Consider the following 22,948-nt stretch of genomic DNA (forward strand, 5'->3'; position numbering starts at 1 on the left):
GATTATTATGTGCCCCTTAAAACAGCACATGGACCTGCTAAGCGGGGTAACTGCATTTCCCAGCCAATTCTGCTCAGTGACAACTCTGGTGGGAGAAACACTGCGTTAGGCAGGAGCTCACAGAGACAACACAAAGTGCAGACCTCCAGTGGCTCTGTTTTCCTTGGTACAAAGCCAAAATCCATCAAAGCCCTGGGACAGCCTGATTTCTCAAACTGGGGAACAAGTGATGCAACTCTGGAGAGGTGGAGTGCGGACAGTCCCGGGCTGTGGCATGGAGCAGAGTGCCCCCAGCTGCAGCCACCACCTTACGTGGGCCTCCCCAGCCCCCAGAGCAGGGCAGCTGGGGCCTATTTCAGCAGGGATCAGCTGTCCAAACTGCTAAGTTCACTTGAACTTCTGAAGCAGGGAGAAGTCCATCCAGCAGGCCTGAGCAGGGGGCTCCACATAGCTGAAGGCAGGCTGGCTCCATCGCCTCTTCCATGAGAGAGCTCTATCTGCAGGAGGGCAGTAGTCAAAGCCCAATTGCCACAGTGGCTTCCACTGTCCCCAGGTGTCCCTCAAAAGGCTGTGGGGCTTGTGCTGCTGGGACTGTTTACCAACAGAAGGGGGTTAGTCCTGGCAGGCACCCCATCAGGAATGGCTTCAGAGCTGCTGCTGAGGGCACAGAGCCACCACAGGGTATATCACTGCCACAGTCCTCCTACAGCATGTTCATGCCATTTAAATTGCCAAAAAAAAATGAAACATGAAGTGCTCGGTTAAAGAATTCGCTCTTCCACGGGTTGGAAAATGTTCTTCAACCCACCGACAGAGGCTCATGACAAAAGGCAGCGACTGGCAGCGTTCCTTCAACTAAATCAGAGTGAGGAGATGTCACGGTGACAATTAAAAGTGTGGTGTTTAAGCAAAAGAGACAAATGAATTGAGCAGAACCACCAATTTTCATTTCAACATTGTTACGTGTCTCTTAATTAGAACAGATGTCTCCCTAATCTGTGCAAAACAGAAACAGGGCCTGGGAGGTCTGAAATACTTGCTTATCCACAAATATTACCGCTAATTCCCCTGTTCCAACAGCAAATCCACTGCCCCAGACTGCACTGAATGGAAAGACCTGGCCCTCCTGGATCCTGCCCTGCAAAGCATGGATTATTCTGCCATACCCAAAGCTCAGATGGAATCATTTCCTCCTCCTTACACCCGCAAACACTGGGTTTATCCCACCCTGCTCTGACACTGCTTGAGGAATATAAGCCTCTCGTTCCCTTCACCACAGACATTTTAGCTACACTTTATCCTGCCAGAACCCCTGTTTAATTCATTTTGCTCACAGAGAAAAGACTCCATCAGTCGTCAGCATTTGGTAAGCTCTTTAATGGCAAGCTTCTGGTGTAACTACACTGTTGGATTTGGTGCCTCGGTGGTGGGAGCGGGAGGAGGAACAGAAAAATATGCAGGGCTCCACTGGAGGCTTACACCTTTTAAAGCGTTGAACAAAAGGGCAACATCCTTTGGCAACCCGTTTCACAGTTTTGTAGTCCCAGAGAGACAGAGATCTTCCAGCCAGAAAACAAATGGTGGAAAGCACACAAAGGGCAGTCTTTGCCTGGTGTGGCACAACACCATTTCTGCTCGACGGGCTGAGCTCTGACTGATCCCGGCATCAGTAAAGGAAATCTTGACAACAGAAAAAATGGTATTGACTGAAATCCAGAGCTGGTGTTTCCACCACCACCCCTGAAAACACAAGCAGCTATCCTATCATGGAGGGCTGCCACAGATCTTTGCCCACATAAGCAGCAGCAGGTCAGCACAGAAAGGGAATTTCAAAGTTCAATGTATTTCACATGAAACCAGAAAACTCTATAGTAGTCTAGTTAATTCATTCAGAAAGGTTTCTTTGGACAAATGAACTCCCTCTTTGTTCATCTGTGCTTTTCTGACCAGGCTCGTACAGACTGAGCAGTGTTACGTGGCTCTGTGGAAACTGGGCTTTGTAATAACACGGATGCACCTTTAGGGATTTCCTTCCGTAAAACAACCTAGCAATGAGAAAAAAGCCAAACCTACAGCCTCTAAATGATCACTCGGCACACTGAAGGGGTGGCTGTAGGTGAGCGAACAGGTCTCCTTCCACATCAGATACCAACCACGCAACCAAGTCTCGCTCAGCACACCTTATGGGTGGCACAGCACCGAAACGCAGCAGCTGGTGTGGTCAGGTCGCTGATGTAGGAGAACTATCTTTGCCTGTTCCCATCCCGAGTGGCATTTCCAGAGGCACGTATCTTCCAAAGGCAGGCACTGTGCAGAGGGAAATGGCCCACAGCAGGAGGTGGGGCTGGAGAAGCCCAGTCGGGTTCAGGCCATCACGCTCAGGGGTGCCTTATTCCTTGCATCTCTGTCAGGAGACATTTTGCCAACATTTTCTCTTAAATTGGCTACCATCATGAGCAAATCCTTCTAAGAGTTTCTTTTTTTTTACTGTGCGTTTTATGAAGCAGCTTCCTGCTCCCTGCCTGTTGCTCCCACCTACCCACACGGTATCATAAATAATAACGCTAGGGAAGAGAGGAGGAGGCTTTTCATTTTGCCTTTTCTCCACCCCTTCCTCCATCACCATGCCAATGCATTCCTCAGGCAGGATGCTAACATAGAAAAACGACTTGTAACATCCAGAACAGCTTTCTTACACACTGCAGAGGTTCAATAAGTGGATACTTGGCAGGGTCATCGGGGTGCTCTCAGAAATCTCAGCACCTCCCTGAAAGGGCACTTTTCCATGCTTTTCCCTGCTCCCCAGACCAGCTGTCACATCTTGGAGGTCTGCTCTTCCCCCTGGCATCCCTCGTTTTTCTGAGCCCGCAGGCTGCACTGTGCTGGCTGTGCTCAGTGTACCTCTTCTCACCCACAGATCTAAAAGTGATGCATTCACTGGTGGGCAAATAATACGAACAGCCCCTTTTACAAAGGGCTGCCCTGCTGGTGGGACTTTCAAAGAAGCTCCTCTGCTCCTCCTGGATTTCACGGAGGCCCAGCTGCTGAGATGTGCCCAAAGCTCAGAGCAAGGCAGTGGCAGAGCTGCCCACATTTTCTCACCAAGCCCCTAGATGCATGAGCATTCACGCACGTGTTCACAAATCCAGTACCTCGGTCTGGCAGCCCAGCCAGGGGTCATGCTGCCCCTGGTTAATTATCGAAAGGCTACTAACCTCAAAATACAGGGGGCAGTGAGGAAAAAATAAAATACAAATAAAATATATAAACACTTTGTGATACAATGAAGCCAGCTCCGCATCTCCTGTGTCGTTTGGTTAAGTATGGAACAAGTAACATGGTAATACAGAAATGTATTTGGTCAAAGTAAGCAATCAATATTTTTTGATAAAATACATTCTATATTAATGCTCATTCACATTTAATACACACGTCAATTACGTTTTCTACGTATAAAATTCCAGTTTATTGTTAGTGCTGCCTGGTAGTGCTTCAGTTCGGCGGTGGGGGTCCCACACATTCGGCTCCCAGCAGCGTGACAGGGGACACGAGCGTGCAGCTCTCTGCAGGGCCGAGCCTCGTGCACCCTCTGGAGTTTTGCTTCAACGAAATCTTGCTGGCTGCAGTGGGGATTTTGCAGGGCTGGGAGCTGCAGGAGGGTCCCCAGCTACCACGCACTTGCATTCTGGTGCAGAGGTCACTCCAACGGCATATGGCATTCCAACAAAAAAAGTGAGTTAGTGGATGCAGGAAATAATGTATCTACATAATTTACAGCTTTATGTTTGCATACAACCATATTAATGCTCAACCACTCATTAACAATTCAATCGATAGCTTGTGCTACTGTAAATTATTTCTTGCTTGGCATTGCAGCAGGGGAAAGCCGGCCCCATTCGCTTCCATTTGCACGAGCCACAGCTGGAGGACTGGATGCTACAAAGAGAAAGCTTCTCCCGAAGCAAGGTTCTTAAGGTTATGGCATCTTTTTGAGATGGAGAGGAACAGAAACGTAGGGATTTAAAGCAGGGATGGAAACCACTGTTCTTGCACTTTATTTCCGTAAGCGAAAAGCCTATTGCTGCTGTACAGTGCTATACAATGAACTGCCACAGTTCTCACGTCACTAGTCCATAGAAAACGTGTTGCAACTATCATGTTTATGCCTGCATGCCGAAAGAATGTACAAAGTTTCATTAAGCTCTGTTTCTCTTCCACTTTTTTTTTTTTTTATAATATTTTTAAACTTGGACTTTTAAAGCATTGCAGACACTTCTGTGTGTAATCAGGTACCGCACACCATCCTGGCTATGGAAGGTCTTTGCCCCAGATTGGAAAAATCAAGAGCTATGCATCTCTCAACCCATCATCAGAAATGTAAACCCCCAAGAAAACTTACTCTCTTAAGTAACTTTGAAAAAAAGAAGTCTTTAAAAAGTCTATGGACAAGGAGCTGTTGCTACCAACAGGGTTTTCAAAATGGCATGAGTTGTTTCTGGGAGTTGTCCAAGCATTTTCTCTTCACTCACTTTTTGATTTTATAAAGCTAATTCTGTATAAAAGGGCTCTTGAACCGTGTGGCCTTCATTTTGCCATTAAAAAATGGAAAAAAAAAAAAAAGAAGGAATTAATTTAGAAACATTTTGATCTATCACGGAAAATATCTGTCTTACAACAGAATCGCTTTGCTTCTTATATTTTCGGTACAAAAGGCATGTAAATAAGAGACCCTGCATCTTCACAGTCTGGCACTCATTGGAGCCACTTAACCCCATGCAAAGTAGGTACAAAATACGAGGGGCCTTCCTGCTTGGGTAGTATTTTAGCTCCCCTCCGCAGAGGTGGAAATGCCCAGATCAGCTCAAAGGCCCAGCGTGAGGAAAAAGTCCAGCATAACGTTAAGAGCCAGATGCTGGTTTATACCCTTATGGCTTCCAAGTTAAGTTGCACTTCAATTGACAATGCTGCAAGATTGACATAATAATTAACCGGTTATTTAAAAACCATGAAGCTTAGAGTTGGTTTTAATGCAGAAGTGGGATATGCAATGGCTGATTTAATTGATTGAATTTGTATAAAAACAGTATTTGGCTTTGGATTATATGGTGTGAGACTACCCAGGTTCATTATGATGTGTACTGTTGATACCACAGCTCTAATTACTCCCAGTTATTAATCCAATCTCTTGTAAACTCAGGTGTCAGTAAAATGACATTAACACGTCTGACACAAATACTCCCTTGGATTTCCCACTTCCCATCATTTTTGTCAAGCCTTCACGAGCACTTCTGCAGTACTGACCACTGTTAAACTAATGTGTGCTTTTTTCAGGAGAAACCTCTCAAAATTTGGCGTTCTGTCTGGTAGTAGAGTCAAAAAACAAAGCTGTCAAACTAAAAGTGAGGCTTGCATCTACTCTCTGCACAGACTTCCCCTGAGAGGTTACGTGTGAGTACTCGGTACCCCAGCCCCATGGTTCCTACATTCAAAGTACCCTACATTCGTGTCAGTGAATGTTACTCTCGAGCACAAATCAAGGAGACAGTCAGCAACGAAACTACTTCTAGACTGGCAATGGCAGAATGCTACCAAGACAACTCCATAGAAACCCCACTGAAGCAGGAGCAAAATTCAGGTCGCTTCTTAGCAAAGCTCATCACAGATTATTATTATTTCTTTAAAAAAAAAAAAAAAAAAGAGGAAAACTTTTATCCTGGGAGCCAGATATCCCCATGTCATGTGCTAAATCGAACAGGCTAGTGTGGGACCACCTGATCCCACCTGGTACCAAAAGATTCCCCATTTTTCAGCTTCTCTGCAAATTACTGCTGACTGACACCCATTTGTTGGTGATCGGCTTCTGGTTCCTCTTCTTCCACATCTGCGTTATATTCTTCAAATGCATCATCGTCAACATCTGGAAGCCCAAGAAGCTACAAAGAAGAGAAAAGACCATGTAACAGTGAGTTACCCACTCGTGCAGTTTCGCTTTAAATCTTCCCACAATACCTAGATGTCACTTCTTGGAAACCTCAAATCCTAGAATAACAGCATTACATAACAATCTCGACTCCCTTTCTCTCCCTCATGTGATAGAGAAAGGTTTGAAAATGCATCCTCACACCAAATTAAGTGCTCAGAGACCAGAAGATAAATAAAACCAAAGCAAAGCGCTTTCGAAAAGCTCTGCCTTTGTCCCTGAGGTCATATCACAATTTTTTGAGTGTTTAGACCTGGCAGTGGTTTAACTTCAGAACAAACCATGATTATAGTGTAGCAGTAGTTAACTTGATTTAAGATTGTGTTCTGTAACCATCCACAGGGCAAAAATTAAAGCATCCTCATGCAGAACTGGCTAGTGGGGAGTAGGCGGTGTCCCTAAAACCCCAAGGATCCCACCACGTTAGCTGCTTTTTCCTGAACTCTTCACTCCACCACACTAGATGAAGACTTGCTTGCTTGCCGGGTGAAGCAACCTCCGTAACAAATACTGTGTGCTCAACTGAAAGTTGCCCAAATCCCTTTAAATTTCTGCAAATTAGATTTGGGCTTCTGAAGAACTGCCAGTTCATTTTCCTTGGAGGATGTTTGGATGCCTCCATCTGACAGCTCAGATCACTGCCATGGCATTTGCTTGCCACAGGAGAAGGAGCAAATAACAGTGCTTGAACTTTTCCCATCTCTTCCAAAAGGCTGCCAAGCCAACAGAAGTCAAGAAGACAGATAAACCAAACGATAACCAAAATAATGGATCTGCTCTGGAAATCTCGTATTAGAATCCTATACTACCAGCTGCTAATATCCGCAAAGCAAAACCACATGCCAGTCATTACTGGGAATACTGCGTATTTAGCTTGCCAGGGCTGGAGGAGCAGCACAGACACGTGTGTGCAACACCCTGTTTGGAGTGCGACACAGCTGCTATCTCTCAAAGGAGACAAAACCAGAAAAATCACGAGTGATGCTTGCTCGGTGGTAGTATAAAAATCAGATGGTTGTGACGAGGCAGATTTTTAGGGATCTACACTAATTTAGTCCACGATTAACCTTCAAAATGATTTGGTGGACAATTACAGAGAATTAGCTTCCAGGTCCATGTATTCTTCACCGTCACTGTGAGAAAAACATTTTTTTAGTTGCAGGGTTTCTCAGCAGCAAAATGGAAGGAGAATTTGCTGACTACATCCCTCCTTCGCATTTTAAAAATACTTACAGAGACCCCAGCTGAAGCGTTCTTGTCTTCTGAGCAGAACAAACAGAAAAAAATACTCCCATGCATACGTATTTTTCAAATCCTATGTTGAACTGCAGAATGTGAACGCGAAATGACACGGTTCATTTTCAGGATGTGGGGGCTTTCTTTCATTTTTAAGCTAAAATTAAAACAGTTTTTAAAATGTAAAAGCAAGGCCTCTAGACTTCTCTCTTTTTTCCCTCAGTATTATCGTCGCTCAACTGATTTGGTGTATTCAAATTAGATTTGTGTGTCGTACTGCTCCGTTTACATCAACCGGCAGAAAGAGCTTTGATCACATTTTTTTTTTGCCCAGCTCCACTAATAATTCCTCCCTCATTTGCAGGGAAATGAGCCACAGGATTGAGAGCCCCATTTTCATTTTACGGGATGCTGGAAGCCTTTTATGTGCAAAACTAGCACAAAAAAAATAATAAAATCCACAACATACACCGCAAGAACCAAAAAGGCTCTCAAGCCTACAGGTCTCCGTTTTTCACACATCCCCCTTAGTTTCACCCTCAGGACACCCAGCTCTCCCCTCCCTGGCATGGTGAACATCAGGATCAAAGCCACCACCCACCTCAGTTAAGTTTTACTGAGGGTAGGAAGGATGGGGACAGGATGGGATGCTCCTCCAAGGGAGGCACAGTTTTGCTCTCTCGTGGATGCTTTCGAGGTAGGATTTTCAAGGACACCTGGCACCTCTGCTGTCCCTCACCACCCTTAAACACTTACTGGTCTCTGCACTGCAGTGGCAAATCAGCCAAGATCTTGACCCCAAGGAGGAAGGATCAGGTAAAGAGAGCTCTACAAACAAATTTGGTCAAAACAGGAGGAGGTAAAGTAAAAGTTGGGGACAAGATAAGATGATGAAGGTGTGAGCTGACCCCAGACCAACTCTCATGTCTGCTTCTAGTCCATATCTACTTCGTTCACTAAAGTATCATCTCTATGGCGGACTGGGAAGGACTTTAATTGAAAGAAAAAAGAAAAAAAAAAAAAAGGTGTGGAAAAGAGAGAGCTGATCCATTAGCCAAATAGGCAAAGAGAACAAAACTGTCAGGTGGGGACATGGGGAGAAGGACAACAGAAGGGTGGTGAGGAGGGAAGAAGGACAACCAGTAGCTGCACAGCGTGAACTACATCTCCTTATTCCTGCTGGCCAAAATACCCATCTGCTAGGTATTTTTTGGAAGTACAGGGAGGCCAATGGGACATATACAAATCCAACGAACTTGGGGTAAATGGCTTTTACGCTGCAGACTCCCCACTTTGGACGCAGGCTTTTAGACCAGCGGTAAGCTCAGTGCAGGAATCCTGCTAAGTTTTATGACTCACTTTCTGGTTCTCTGCAAACTCTTCAGGTTAGTGCCATTTCCCTCAGGCATTTTTTTATTTTTATGTCTTTCTTAACTCTTTCAAAGTGCCCTGATACAAATAACCTAGTACTTTTAAAGGCACAGACTCGTGAAACCAGTGTGGCAATGCCTCTTACCAAAAGCTGGCATACAACCACACTGAAAAATAAACCTGAAAAAAAACTGAAAAAATGGTGTAAAAAAATAAAACTGAAAAATGGTGTAAAATAACAGTTTCCATATACCTACTGTACTATTCCTCACTTCTTAAAATCTATCCTACCATGTGTGTGCTGTTTTTAATAATTACAAGACAGGAAAAATGTCAATACATTTCTCATTAGACTTGTCAACACACAACTATTCACTGAATGATAAAACCAGCTTCGTTACAACCAATGCAAACCCCTTGGTACTAAGTCAAAGGAGAATCTCATACACTATCTTTGTGGTACCTCAAAAAGAAAATGAAGCGGAACTTTGCAGTCTGCAGGAGGGCTCTGGTAACTGAGGATGTTATTCTTGAGCAGACAAAAACACAACGAAATTCAACAGACTAGAAGCAAAACTAGAAAAATTATAAATAAAATTATAAATAAAAGATTTTTTTTTTCAGAAGAGTGTAACTAATGATTTGTGCCCAGTAGTATTGTACCCTTGAAATCATCTGAGGCCTTCACATCCAGACTGGATGTCTCTGGTAAAGATATGTTCCAGCTCAACCACAGCCTGTGTGCTTGGTTACAGGAGTCATCGGGTAAAATCTGACATGTTAACGAAGCGCCCAGACTGAATTAGCATAATGGTTCCCCTGGCTTTGAACCCTTTTATCCTGAAGTAGCTTAACTTGGTTTGACTGAAGCCAATTTCTCAGCAACATAAGCTACACTGAAATAAATGCGGTTTAAAATGAAGTAACTGATCTGTACCAATTTAATTAAGTCTTTTTGAAGTCCTCTTTACTTAGACCAATGGAAGTCTCTCCTCAAAGACACAGCTTTTCAGAGGGGGAGAAAACAGCTATGAAGATCCATGAGCCGAATATTGTTCTGGGAAACATATTTATATTTTTGTATGTTTTCACAATTACAAGCAGCTGTTCTGAAGGATCAGATTTCCAGATTTTTCTAAGAAAAGTGTGCATCTGTTCTATTTATTTCCAGTCTCTCAGAGGATTTTTTTAAATTATGCTCTTTCATGTCGACCAGCTGTGGCTTTCCACGGCAACGCAAGGGTGCAACGTGGGGAGGCCCAGTGTTTTCATATCACCACTCCCTTTCGCTCCAAATACTTGGGATAAATTTTCAGTCTTCGTGATTAGTCAGCCAGAAAAACAGAGGAGGGGAAGCTGTCTGCATGTTCACTTAAGTTTTTGGTCAGCTTTGCCACAGACACCAAGGGAGATGCAGGGATGAAGCATGGGCCTAGCGATGAAGCTCCTCTCTCCTCTGCACCAGCCTGTCCGTTCAGCCCAGGTCATGTCAAGATCAGTGAGTTACCAGCAGTCAAGCTTCAGTTATTGTATCTGACTGCTGAATTTACTGTAATTATTGCATTTGAGTCGTCCTTCCCAAAGGAGAGGCTGTGCAAGAGGAGGGTTTGGCAAACCAGATGGAGCACAACAGCCAGCCCAACAAAGTCACCTCACCCTGACAAAAAACAGGCTTCCACCCAAATCTTAGTGTCAAACAAGGACAGAGAAAGCTGAGCAGCCACAAACTAGTGAAAGACAAGAATATAAGCCTCCCTCCGCACCAAACCCAGCTCTGGCTCCGGCCTCTTCCCAAGCTTTGACTAAAATGGCGTTAGCAAGTATCAAGTGGCAGCCATCCTAAGAGCAAAAGCTGAACCATCACTGGTGTCCTTGCAAAATTCCCAACTTACAGTACCGGGAAATCACTCCGGTGCAAAGTGCCTGACTCGTGCCCCGTTCCTGGGAGGCAGTGATGCCATCCCCATGCAGAGACTGCATGCCACCGGCTGCAGCACCAGTTGGCTTCCCACCCCACGCAGGCATCTCATTCTCTCACATTCACAGCTGGAAATAAGAAGGCAGATGGCTTCTGAGAAGCAATCTGCAAATGCCTGATAGAGACTGATGTGCTAACACCCCTGCACATGGGCACTGACTGGAGAAGTAAGGAGAAGAACTGCTTTGCCCCATCCACTACTACTGTACCGACAGTCACAGACAACTGAAATTTAGAAGTAAATAAGAAGCGCTTACGGGTCTGAAGGACTTGAAGACTTTTTCCAGTATTTCATGGAGCGTCTTTTTCCCACAGGAGGAGATGTAGTCCTGTGCGAGCTGCAGGAAAGGTAAGCAGTCCTCGCTTTCGCTCCACACGTGCTGGAAGCCAACAGCAACACAAGAAAGAGAAGGTGTTAACAGGAACCCACGCTGACCTCTCCACATGGTTTTATAAGGTGACAGGTTGTAAACATCTGCCAAAGTACACTGGGCCCCCCTTGGTTTGGACTCGCACTGTGGGCTGTTTCAGAGGCCAAGCTTCTGAGGAGGAACTTTGATGTTACTGACACCACGAAACAGAAGGCAGGGAGGGAAATCACACGCACGTTTTACAAGTAGAGGTGTTTTTGTTTGATACTAGCCCTGCTTAGACCTGGAAGTCACACTGGGTTTTCTTTCCTTCTGCATCATCTGCTGCCATAAAGCCCTCAGGAAGAGCTAAAGCAGCTCTTTGTCCTCCGGGTGTTGGTGCAAGCGCTATGTGACCCTGGAGGTGGAATTTGGTGTCTAACTCTGTCGATGATGCAGAAGAAAACAAGATGCAAAATAAAACCATGGACTGGACACAGAGCCAAGGAGAGATGTTTGGGCACCCACAACATCCGGACACTTCACACTTCCCTCCCTTCCTCTCTCTGTTTTGAGGTTTGCTCCTCCTAGACCTTGGCAGCCACAAGTAAACCCATTTGGGATATTTCCTCTCATCTTGCTCTTGCTTGAGAGAGGCCATTTCCCCAGCCTGGCTCTGGGAAGCCTCTCTCCAAAATGATGCTTCTTCTGCTGGTACGATGTTGTTTGAAACAGGGAGCTGGTGAGCAATGGAGGAAGCACTCAGATAACACTGCTTCGTGCAGCACAATTTAACATGCGCTTTTAAAGACCTTCTTTTTGGAGACGTGGTGCACAGGACTGTCTCAGACAGCCTGCTAAACAGGGAAGCCTAATGCTGCAAGAATGGTTAGAGACTCTTATACCTCTATTTTTGCACGGCAATTCTTTTCCCCAAAGTGCTGTGCAGCTTTTTACTGTGCTATAAACAGCAAGTTATGCTTCAGCGGGGACAGGGGTGGGTTACCCTGCAGCTTAACTAACATTCAGGGAAAGAGCAAGAATAACAGACATTTCCATCCCCAACATAAGGCTTCCACGTTGCCTGCCTGTTCCGTGGTGAACACCTGCCAGGGGTGCAGTTTTACATCTGGCTAAAGGAAACACTACTTAATACCACCTAAGTTGTGTCTTTAAGACAAAAAACTGTCACTGATGCGCTACTCACCTCACTGAACCTGCATTTTCTTTGCTGCTTGTTGCATTTGCAAGCATAACCATAGCAAAATGTTTTGCTCAGAAAAAGCCCTGTCTTCCCAAGTAGGTCCTGCTCTTTCCATGTACCCAGAGTAATCTCTTACCAGCCTGGCAATCAATCAGGTTCTTTACAGCTTTGCCAGCTCTGAAAGACACATACCACAAGTCTCATGGTATTTCATGCCATCTTACAGCCATGGGCCTCGGAATCCTATAAATAGATAACCAAATCTCAGCTTCTCTTTTAAAAAAACAAATAAATCTGGCTTCATGATTTTTATGGCCTAAAAAGGCAGAAGATACATCAAATGGACTCAAATGAACCCTCTTCAAAATACCAGATGAACTCTCTTCAAAATCGCAGCGTTGTAAGAACAGCCTCAAAATTGTGGAGGTCTGGCCCATGATCTCTTAATAAGCAGGGTTAGCAATAACCTTTTTATTACTTCTAGTCCTTGTGCCAAACTTGAGGGCTGGATGTTCCAGATTGGCAATTCATGACTCATGCTAATCCTGCTTTAATTGTTTATATGTATGAAATGACCACGAGTGTTAACATCCTGATTCTTGTGTAAATTGTGGCCTCCTTCGACTATCAGAGCTATACACGGGGGAGGGAGCTTCCTTACAAATGAAAATCAGCCCCTGAATGGCTTGACCACATCTCCTCCCCCCAAGGAAACACCTCACCCGCAATAATGGCTGGTGTTATAACACCTATAAATTCAGCTGCATCTTCAGATCTCCGTGGACGTTCAGTGCTGCCCCGAGGCAGCACAGGAGCTGCAAAAGGAATTTTGGCTGCTCGAAATCAAACAAGGAAAACAATTTGAGGATTCAGCTCCTGCTTAGAAAGCCAGAGCAGGCAGTGAGACTGCACGTACGGAGATGCTTTTCCTGGAAAAACCCTGGCGCCTGAGAACCTCTTTGCAGCAGGCTGCTGGCACTCTGGTGGACCACAGCACTCGTCCGTGGCTGTGCAATTAAAAAAAAAAACATATTAACCTCATCACTAGAGTATGCGTTTTCCAAGCTTGCCCTGTTTTGCTCACGGTTGCTTTGTGTCACTACAAAAGCACACCCAGCCACCAGCATCCACCTCGGCTGACCCAGGGTTGTGGCTGAGTTACTCCGTTCAGCAGCCGTGCACAGCGCAGAGCTGAGGTTATCCACGGAGCTGCAGCTCGAGGGGCTTGTTTCCCCTCGTGTCCTTGGATGATTCAGTGATGCTGGACCGCCTTGTTCTAGCCTGTGGAACACGCCAGCAAAGCCTTATTTTTTATTATTATTATTTTTTAATGGTGAGTATTCAGATTCACGACCTCTGTTAGAAACTATTTTGCAGGAAATCTTGCAACAAGGTGGCATAGTATTTTTATTTGCTTTATTGCTCACTCTGAATACTAGCAATAACAAGGTGACAAAACAAATGATGGGCTGTAAGGAACAGCACCTCAACCCTCACTGGCTATGGCTATACAGATCCAATTAATCCTTTGGGATTACGAACCTCCATGAACCTCAGGATCTAACCTGTACATAATTCAGCTATCCAAAATACTGAGTTTTAGTGTCCAGGTGGTGCTGAAAATGGCAGTAGGCATCTAGACGGGTCTTCTACATGTTAAAAGACCTGGCCCAAAGACACCTTCTCAGGAAATCAATATTATGGCTGTTGTGATCTGGAATCTCTGGTATTATACAAAAATCAGTTTTTATCTCCCAGGTTACTTCTTGGCAAGCTTTCTCGGTCTTTCTCCTCCTCCCTTTTAAACTCACCATGCTCATCATTTCCTCCTTACGAGGGAGTTATCATGGACTTCTCTGGCACCTCCTACATAGTTTTTTTAAGTCACATTATTATGAAATAGGACATAAAGAAAGAGAACAAGGGTACCAGGCACCAGATGCTTATTAAATGTGAGGCTCCTTTATAAGAGTTACAGGGTGCAAAAAGACCATAAAGCGTGCCACTGTGAACTGTAGTTACATTTCCTTTTACCTTCACTCTCCTCCATGTTACCAGGGCCACAAAACGAGGCTCAAGTGCAAAGGAGAATCAGTCCCTTGGCTTGCATTAAGTCTCCTTAAAATAAACTTTAGCCTGTAATTGCATGTAGAGAAAGTAAACTTACCTTCTAAGGAAATAAAAAATAAAAAAGAGAAAGAAAATGACTGCATAAAACAAGACAGCCAAGCTGGGACCATAAATGAAGCCTCACCGTGCACCAGGAGCAGAAAAGATGATGCTGGTGAACCAGTTCATTAGTGGTTCTAAATCGCATTAGAGACACCATCAAGAGGAAAAGAATTAAGAACGACACCTACCTGCCTATCTTCAAAGCCTAATCACTAGAGAAAAGTGCCTCAAATAATAACGCCAAAAATGGCAGAATTTGGCCCCTCTACTCAGTTTTATTACTGGTGGCTTTGGGTGGGGAGTCCATCCCACAGCAACCCTGGAATGAAAATATTTGCCAAACAAAAAAAAGAGAAAACATGGTTGCAAACCCACAGAAATTGGCCTGTGATGGAAGCAGGGGAGCAGGGTCTGAGACTGCTTGAGCTTTGGGTTGTTTTTTTTTAGCTGACTAGGTTTTGTTTTGAGAGGGTTCTCTCAATTACCGAGCAGTATAGGATGAAACAAGGCACGTCTAAGAAAAATAACAAGCTTGCTTTGCAGGTTCCAACACCATTAGCAGCCAACAACAACCTCAGCCGTGCCCTGCAGCTGGCTTCACGCGCATCCCTGCCTGAGGGTCCAGCAGGCATGGCTCTGTCTGGGCAGGGGCATCTCCAGAAGGGAATGAGCATGGGGTTTGGTGCAGGGATGTGGGTGCTGGGCTGTCCCCCATGCCCTGAGGTGTCGCCTTGGCATATCCAGGCCTGTGGTTGAAGGTCTCGTGTATCCCTGGGCAGATGTGTAAGGCAGCTGCGGATCCCTTCCTTCCTAACTCAGCCCGACACAAACGAACGTCCCCGCTCACTGGGATTTGAGGTCTCGGGGTCATCCCTTTGCCACTCTTTGTTCCCGTTAGCCCAGCTGTCAAACCTCTATCCTCTCACCTGCCACGAAGGGGATTATGAGGCACATTTCGAGCGGGCCCAGGGATGGAAGTCACCGCAGGCGGGGTGCGAGCCACGACGCCCCAACCATCACCGAGGACGAAAACCCTTCGGCAGCGCTTCACCAGCGCCCTGCTCCTGCAGCCCCCGTGGCGAGGGGCCACTTTGGGACCCGCTGCCCTCCTGCTGCCCACGGGGACAAGGAGGAGAGCCCCCCCCTTGCTTCCTTCGGCACAAACTTGCTGCTCAACTCCTCCGGGAGCCCGGCAGGGAGGGCACCGCCACCTGCCCGCTGCCCCCTGCCACTGGGGGGGGCGACAGCCGGGTCCCCCCCTCCTTTTGCCCCTGTGTGGAGCTGCGGGGAGGGGGGGGGGGGCCCTGCTGTCATCCCGACTCCATTTTATCCCTGCCCATTCTCCATTTGCCGTGACAGCCCTGCAAGCCCCCAGCCCCCCGGGGGGGGAGGTCGGGGAGGGGGGAGGCAGCAGCAGCGGCGGCCAGGCGGGGAGCATCGCGCCCCCGGGGGATGGGGGGCAGAAGAAAAAGGGGGGGCCGGGGATGGAGAGGGGAGTCCGGGGATGGAGAAGGGGGTCCGGGGATGAAGAAAGGGGTCCGGGGATGGGGAGGGGGGGTCGATGGCTGGTCCCTGCCCGCGGGGCCGCCCCGCACCGGCCGCGGACTCCATTTTGCGCCTCTCCCTGCGCGCAGGGGAGGCTCCGGGCCCCGCAGCCCTCCGGGGGCCACCCCCAGCCCCCGGCACATCCCCGTCCCGAAGCCGGCAGGACTTGAGGAGAAGGGGGGGGGGTCTCCCCATTCCCCTCCGTGCCATCTCGCTCCCCGAGCCCCCCCTCCCCGCGCCCCCGCGGGTCACTCACGAAATTGTCGCCGCAGGCGGCCTCCGGGCAGAGGACGTAGAAAGAGACCCCGGGCTCGGCGTAGAAGTCCATGCGCCTCTCCGTCTCCTCGGCGGCGATGAGCTGGAAGGGCGTGCGGGCGCACCACCGCTCCGCAGCCTCCGCCAGCGCCTCGAAAGCCATCGCCGGCGAGCCCCCGGCAGCGGCAGCGCCGCCGACCAGAGCCGCGCCCCCGCCCCGCGCCCCCGCCCCCGCCGCGCCCCCGCCCCGGCCGAGGGGACCGGGGTGGCCCCCGGAGGCAGCGAGACCCTAGGGGAGGGGAGGGGGTACCCCCAAAAAGCAGCGCTGCTTGGGGGAGGAGGACGCCCAGCAAGCCGCTTCCTCGCTCTTTTCCTTTTCTTTTTTCTGTCTTTCCAGATTTTTAATTATTTTTTTTTTCCTTCCCCTTTCTGTGTTTTAAAGAGAAAGCCTTTTAAAAGGGTCCCCTCCTGCGCGTCCTGCCTGAGCTCCTGGCTGCGAGTTGCTGGTGGCTGCCACGCCACGCCGGCCGTCCCCGTCCCGTGTCCCGTGACGTGGGGAAGCCTCGGAGCCTGGGCGATGAGGTTGGGTTCCCCTCGCCAACCTCTCGCCGGTCCCAGGTGGCCGTCTGCACGTCTGGCAAGGCGTACGGGATGTGAGAGCTGAGCTGTGCGTTGCAGAGCGGCCTTGGGTTTGCATCACGAGGAAGAAGGAATCCCCGCAGCACTGGGTGGCTTTGGGGCTCGGGGAGGTGACCTGGCAGCACGGAGCCTGGTCCCAGCAGCAGGTAGACGTGGCTGCACCGGTGAAGGCAACACCACCTAAATACCACCCAGCAGCTGCTGCTCGTCCCCGGAGAGGTGTTTAACTGCTTTCCGTAGTGGGCACCCAACGCCGAGCCAACGGGGTCAGTGTCACACACAGCACAAATCAGCTAGGTGACAAATAAATCACACAACCGCTGCAAAAGCAACCGGTGATGCCAAGCAGGGCAGCAAAACCCACCACTGGCACTCTCATGAGGATGCTCTGGGGCGCTACGGATGTCACTCCACGGGCAGAAGGCGCCAAGCGCTTCTCGCCCACCTGGAGCTGTGCTCTGGGCCTCCAAGGTGCAGTGAAAACACCAAATCTTCCCAAACTCTTGGCCTGGGTGGCAGCATGCCTGCAACCTGTGGGCAGGGTGCCAGCACCACAGACCTCTTTTTGGGTCCCCCCCCAAAGCTTGTGGAGAATGCAGGGTGCGAACGGTGCTTGTCCTTGCTGCTTCATGGTGTTAGCACCTGTGATTTATGTGCATTTTCAAAGCCCCATATGAACATCATTTTAGCCCTTAAAATGCCACTTTGAAGAATGCATTGTGCGTTATCTCCCTTCTGTGGGGTAGGGAAGCTGGCAGGTTTCGAATGAGGCTTTAAGGATCTTGCAGCACACGCTGCAGCAGCCTTTGTCATGCCTGGCAGCATAGCCACTCAAATCCAGTGGCCTTGCTTATTTATTTTTGCATGTGTGACAGCTCTCGCTGCCCTTCCCACCTGTACCCCAGCAGCAGGCTGTACAAATAGTGATGCTGGTGATGTTAGGAGGAGACCTGTGGAGGTGCTGGGCTGTGGAGCGGTGGCAAAAGTCTTGTGGAAATTTCCCCCCACACTATAGGGATGCACGGCCACTTCCATCTCCCTCCGGGATGCAGCAGCCCCAGGGCTTTCCACCACCCCGAGCCAGGCCTTCATGAGGTCAGGGCAATGCTGCGAGGTCATCCTAAAAGGATGCTGCTCACCAGTAACCACCTCCTGCTGGAAACAGCATCTCAACCTTCAACTGCATGTGGAGAGTATCAGGAACAAAGAGCATGGGACTGCTATAGTTCTGATTCAACTGGCATGGTTATAAATACTTGCATTTTACAGGTGAATTCTGGTAATACACAGGTTTGGTGTCTCTACAAAACACTGAGCCACTGTCCTCCTCTACGACAGGTCTTAAATCTGACAAATGCAGCCTGTGGACTGGCCACTTTCAAGAGTATTTTTCTTTCTCTCTCTCTCTCTCTCATTTTTTTTTTTTCCCTCCTGAAGAGCCCTCTTTGGTCTGCTTTTGGTGAACTGCCAAGTAATTCACTTTAATTCGCTTGACCAGCTCTAAGAACCCGATTGTCCTCCTGTGGCCCTCATTATGCACCCTTCTGCTGATCTAAATGCAGAAAGGGCAGTAGGGCGAGCTCCAGTAAATTATTAGAGATGGGACCCGTAATTGCTGTGCTGTGTCAGACCGTTCTCGTACATCTTTACACTGCCTCTGCAGATTGGTCTCTTAAGGAAAGACTGCTGCCCTAACTCCAAAAAAGAAAATCCCTTGGGGAAAAAAAGTTGGTAAGGGAGGCTGGTCCCATTAGGGCTCATGGCCAACCCCTCACAGACTTTGTTCACACCACGGACCTTGAAAAACAAAAAGTTTCTTACTGTTGCTGCTACAAGCTCATTCTCAACATGGTTTTTCTATGTCCAGAGTCTCATCCACCATCACAAACACACGTTTGTAAGAGCGCTAAATGTCTTACCACAGCAGTGCAATGGGTCTTCCAGGGCCTCAAGCTGAGTATTGCCCACTAGATTGATTTTTAGATGGTGAGCACCTAGCAGCGACAGCCAACATTGAGGTAGAAAGTGAAAAATCCCTGGATGGTGCCTTGTGATTTTTTTTTCCCACCTGGTTTTCCTGCTCCTGAGGATGCCCAGCTTTCCAGAGCATCTAGACAGGGATTTGTGATTTTTTCCTTATCCCATCACCATGGTAAATGGAGTCGAGGAAGGAGCAAGAAAACTGTGAAGAGTGATCCAAGCCAAGAAGCTGTTGTGGAGGGAAGGTGAATTAGAAATGCATGGTTTCCCAATTAAGTTTTAAACTACCCAAAAATGTTAGCTAAAAAGCTGTAAGAATTAAGATCCTGCTGCTCCCATGAGTCCTGACATCCCCCTTTTGAAGTCAGTGGCTGAACTTCTTATCGCTTTGGCAGTAAGAAATCAACACGTAAATAGTGAAGAAGGTCTGGGCAAGAACAATCCACTTGCTAGTTAGCAGCTCTCCCCAGTGGGATCGCCTTTTCCAGGACAAGAACTTAAATGAAAAAAGTCATCAAACAACCCCAAATCTGTCCTCATCCAAGCCCCTGTTTTTTGGGACTAGAAAGATCGTGTGCTAAGTGTGAGGGAGAATGCAATGTGATGCACTGTTATCTTCCTAGCCCTGCAGGCAGGCAGTTTTCAAGGCTCTGCTGCCCTTGACATCCAGACCAGCAGCACCGTGGTAAAAAACACCAGCTGATTTTAAAGGCATTCATTTTCCTTGAAACTTTCCGAAGCACTGGCTTTATGCATTTAATGCTCGTGACACTATGACTGTCATCTCATACATGAACGTGACAGTAGGAACAAAGTGCTGAGCTTTGTTTCAGGCTGAGGGTCAGCACACAGCCAGCTGGATGTGGCCAGAGATCCGTCCCAGCCTGGAGGCAGGGATGGGAGAAACCAGGCGGAGAGCCCTGGACAGCCTCTGCCCTTGCATCTTGTCTTGCTCTCTCTTACTTTGTGAAGAGCTGGAAGTTGATTTTGCAAAGACCCGAATGTCATAAGACACTGTAACCTCCTCAGGCAAACAAATAGGATTTCTTGTCGATTTGCTGTCCTTTATGATATCGAAAGGGCACAGAGATGCACACTGTCCCTGTTTTTCAGATGAATTGCTCCACTAGTATAAAAGATATTCTCATAATAGTCCCAAATTAGTTGATTGCTTGAAGTGCCAGAATACTTAATGCTCTGCTATTTTAAACATATGGAAATTGATTCAACACTTATCATCTATTTAGAGATGTAAATTTATTGAAAAAGATGCCACTTCTTCCTAAGCTTCAGGCAAGCTCCGACGCTTAGCTTTCTGGGCACAAGCAGTTTTTTACGAGGACTTGTGATTTTAACTACAGAGATTTATTTTCCTTCTAAAGGCTGGCAGAAGCAGAGGAAGACTGGCTGCATTGTCTACAGAGGGGAAAAAAAAAGATACCGATATGAGCACTGGTGTGAACTGACACAGATACAGCAGGATCTGGCACGTTGTACCCCGAGGATCTCCTCCCAAGCACAGATGCTGGCCCAGACCTTGTCCAAACTTGGGTTGCTGTTGCTCTGCCAGCAGGGCCACAGCGATGCTAGAAATAACATCGGGGGCACGGTCACTTGCTTTAGGGGAAGAACGATGGAAAACAGCACCAGCAGTGACTGCCATTAAATTTAGCCAAGCGAAGACATTACACCCCATGGAAAAGGAATTTGTATCCCCCCACAATGTAGCCTCAGCTGCTAAAAGCAAAAACCATCCATCATTTATCTGCAATTGAAAGCTCTTCTCTGAAAGTCAGGCAGGTTTGGGAACTTAACTCTGTTTGGAAACTGTCCTGCGTGGGCCAGCCCTGTGCTGATAGCAAGGTGCACGAGACTGGCATTGGGTGAGAAAACCTGCAGCCTGGTCCTAGCTCTGCCTTTTGATTTGCCACGGTCACTTCACGCCTTACTTAACCGTCAGCTGGAGATTTATTTGTGTGTACAACATAGGAACGCTGTTCATGCCTTAACATTCATGGAAATATGAGCTTCTCAGCTCGTTGATGGCGTGCTATTATTCAGCATGATTCATATATTAATGCCCTAGCTATAAAGCTTAACGTTATGCTCCTGGGATTAAGCAGTATTTCTTAATGTGCTCCTTATCCTGGTATTTTTGCAGAGAAGCTGGAAGGGGGCCAGCTCACAGAGGGTGCCTCCACATTAGTGTTCAGCTCAGGTCAGCAGAGCTCTCACCCAGTGAATGCCCCAATCATCCCCACTTACCATGCTTTGGTTTGCATCACAGAGAGGGCACACGAAGTGGATTCCTCTCAGGTGAAAGGTGTGATTCCTCTCGGTGTGAGCAGTGTAAACTCAGCACCCTTCTGCATTATGGTTCCACTCCCAGGCCGTGCGACTTGCTAACGCAGGCACAGCTATGGGATATTTACTGCACCTCAAAATCTCTTGGGGCATTTGGGAAGCGAGTGGACGGGCTGGATTAACCAACCACCAAACCTGCTGTCTTGACTGGCTAATGTTTAATTAGGGGCTTTTTAGTCTTGTTGACACCGGTTTATATGTGATCCTGCCTCCAGCCTCAGTAGCAGGTCAGGTTCAATCTGCGTCTTGTCTTAAGGCAAAGGAGAGCACCAGTTTCTGCTGTGGGAAAAGATACCAATTGAACCTGACCCTCAGAACAGTCCCTTCCAAAAACCAGCTCTATGGTAATCCTGGTTTACTGCACAGATTAATTCTTTCAGATTTATGCAAAAGACAAAGATGCTTTACCTATATGCTTACAAAATTTTGGCCACCTGTGGTGTTTTTTTTAGGCGTGATGAGTGCCCAGGTCTTGTATGGCCAGAGCCTGACAGAAGCCAGGACAATAGACCATGACAATCCCCTGACTGACCCGAATGTGCTGCTCACAATGGTATTTTGTAGCTGTTTTTCTGAGCATATGCTTGGTTGTTTTTGTTAATGATTATAAAGTGTGGCAGTAGGAAAATGCTAAGGAAGTATCGGAGCTGTGGAGGAAAAAGCCAAGCCCCAAGTTACAAAGGGGCAATGGCAGAGTTCAGAGGCTGGCTGGGGCTGCACAGAAGTGGATGTTATATCATATTTGCAGTGTGCAGGGAAAGCTTTCCTTCAGCCCAGGCCATGTACAACAGTGCCCCAAAGGTTTTCACATAGACACCTACCACAAAGCTAGCTGGTCTGGAAAGAAATTCAGGTCAAAATTTTCATGCAAGGTTCACGCATGAATCAACATTATATTTAGTGCATTTCTGCACTCCACCCTTCAGAAAGCCCTGTTTTTGCAGAAGTTCAGGAGAATTAAATCACAGAGGAAATACATCCAAATTAATTTTCCAAATGGAAACATTTCTCAAGAGACACGGAGTGAGATGTTCAGGAGTGTCCAAGTGAATTGGAAACCCATGTCTCTGTGAGTGTCAATATGCTCCTAACCTGCTGTTTCCAAATCGTACCCAGGCTTTGCTCATGATGCCACAAGGCCAGGAGATGCAGGCTCCTGAGTACTACCCTCAAAGCTGCTACAAAGTGCAAATGTCCTTAGCAAGATACTTTTAATGACTTTCTCCAAGCTTCTCTCCCAGCCACAGCACAGTATTAGTAACGAGTTTTATTTTCAACCATGATGCTCAGCTAGAGAGCACCCTCTATAATAAGCAACAGCATCTTTAGGTATTTCCCCCTCATACTTTGCCACTTTTTTGGTGGTTGTCCAGCATAACAGCATTTAGTCCTCATAAAGGCAAGGCCAACAAGGAAGATGGATCCATTCATGAGGTCTTGGTCATACAGAATAAATTTAGGGCAAGGGTAAATACAGCTAATGCATTGGTAACACTTCAACATCCTTCAACTTTTCCTGTAAAATTCCTGCTGGACTTTGGCTGCAGATAGCACCCGTGCTAGAAATAATGGAATTACAAAACAAGGAAAGGGAGTATAAGCAGCTGGAATAGGAAGAAATAGCTAAACAGATGCCTTTCAATTTATATGCCCACCCTTCTCACGTAAACCAGAGCTAGGATTCAGTTAGCTTATCTCCTGAGAGCAGGATCTGGGTGTACAATGTGCACTGACATTCAGTTACTTTACATTTATATGCCCATCCTAATGGCTCCCCAACATCTCAGCTTCTGTTTTTAAGGCAAGCAACAACACTTCCCTTTTCCTTTCCTATTTATGGATTTGTGTGTAAAAAAAAAAAAAAACAAAAACAA

General features: G+C 47.2%; 1 protein-coding gene across 1 annotated transcript; it reads right to left on the reverse strand.

Moving 5' to 3' along the window:
- Positions 1-1,424: 1,424 nt before the first annotated feature.
- Positions 1,425-16,523, reverse strand: MTURN (maturin, neural progenitor differentiation regulator homolog). Its single transcript, XM_082754793.1, has 3 exons — positions 16,093-16,523; positions 10,823-10,945; positions 1,425-5,933 (listed from the first exon to the last, which is right to left on the reverse strand). The coding sequence occupies exons 1-3, from the start codon at positions 16,252-16,254 to the stop codon at positions 5,823-5,825; spliced, it is 396 nt and encodes a 131-aa protein (XP_082610919.1). The 5' UTR covers positions 16,255-16,523; the 3' UTR covers positions 1,425-5,822.
- Positions 16,524-22,948: the final 6,425 nt, after the last annotated feature.

Source organism: Aythya marila (assembly GCF_965140915.1).
Source record: "Aythya marila genome assembly, chromosome: 2".
In the NCBI taxonomy this organism is placed as follows: Eukaryota; Metazoa; Chordata; class Aves; order Anseriformes; family Anatidae; genus Aythya; species Aythya marila.

Bases quoted from the DNA above. Each gene is read 5' to 3' on its own strand.
- MTURN (XM_082754793.1), bottom strand. From the start codon at position 16,254: ATGGCTTTCGAGGCGCTGGCGGAGGCTGCGGAGCGGTGGTGCGCCCGC. The intron at 10,946-16,092 runs GTGAGTGACCCG...GTTGGCTTCCAG, and splicing joins CCGCCTGCGGCGACAATTTC to CACGTGTGGAGCGAAAGCGA. The intron at 5,934-10,822 runs GTAAGCGCTTCT...TCTTCTTTGTAG, and splicing joins TCTTCAAGTCCTTCAGACCC to CTTCTTGGGCTTCCAGATGT.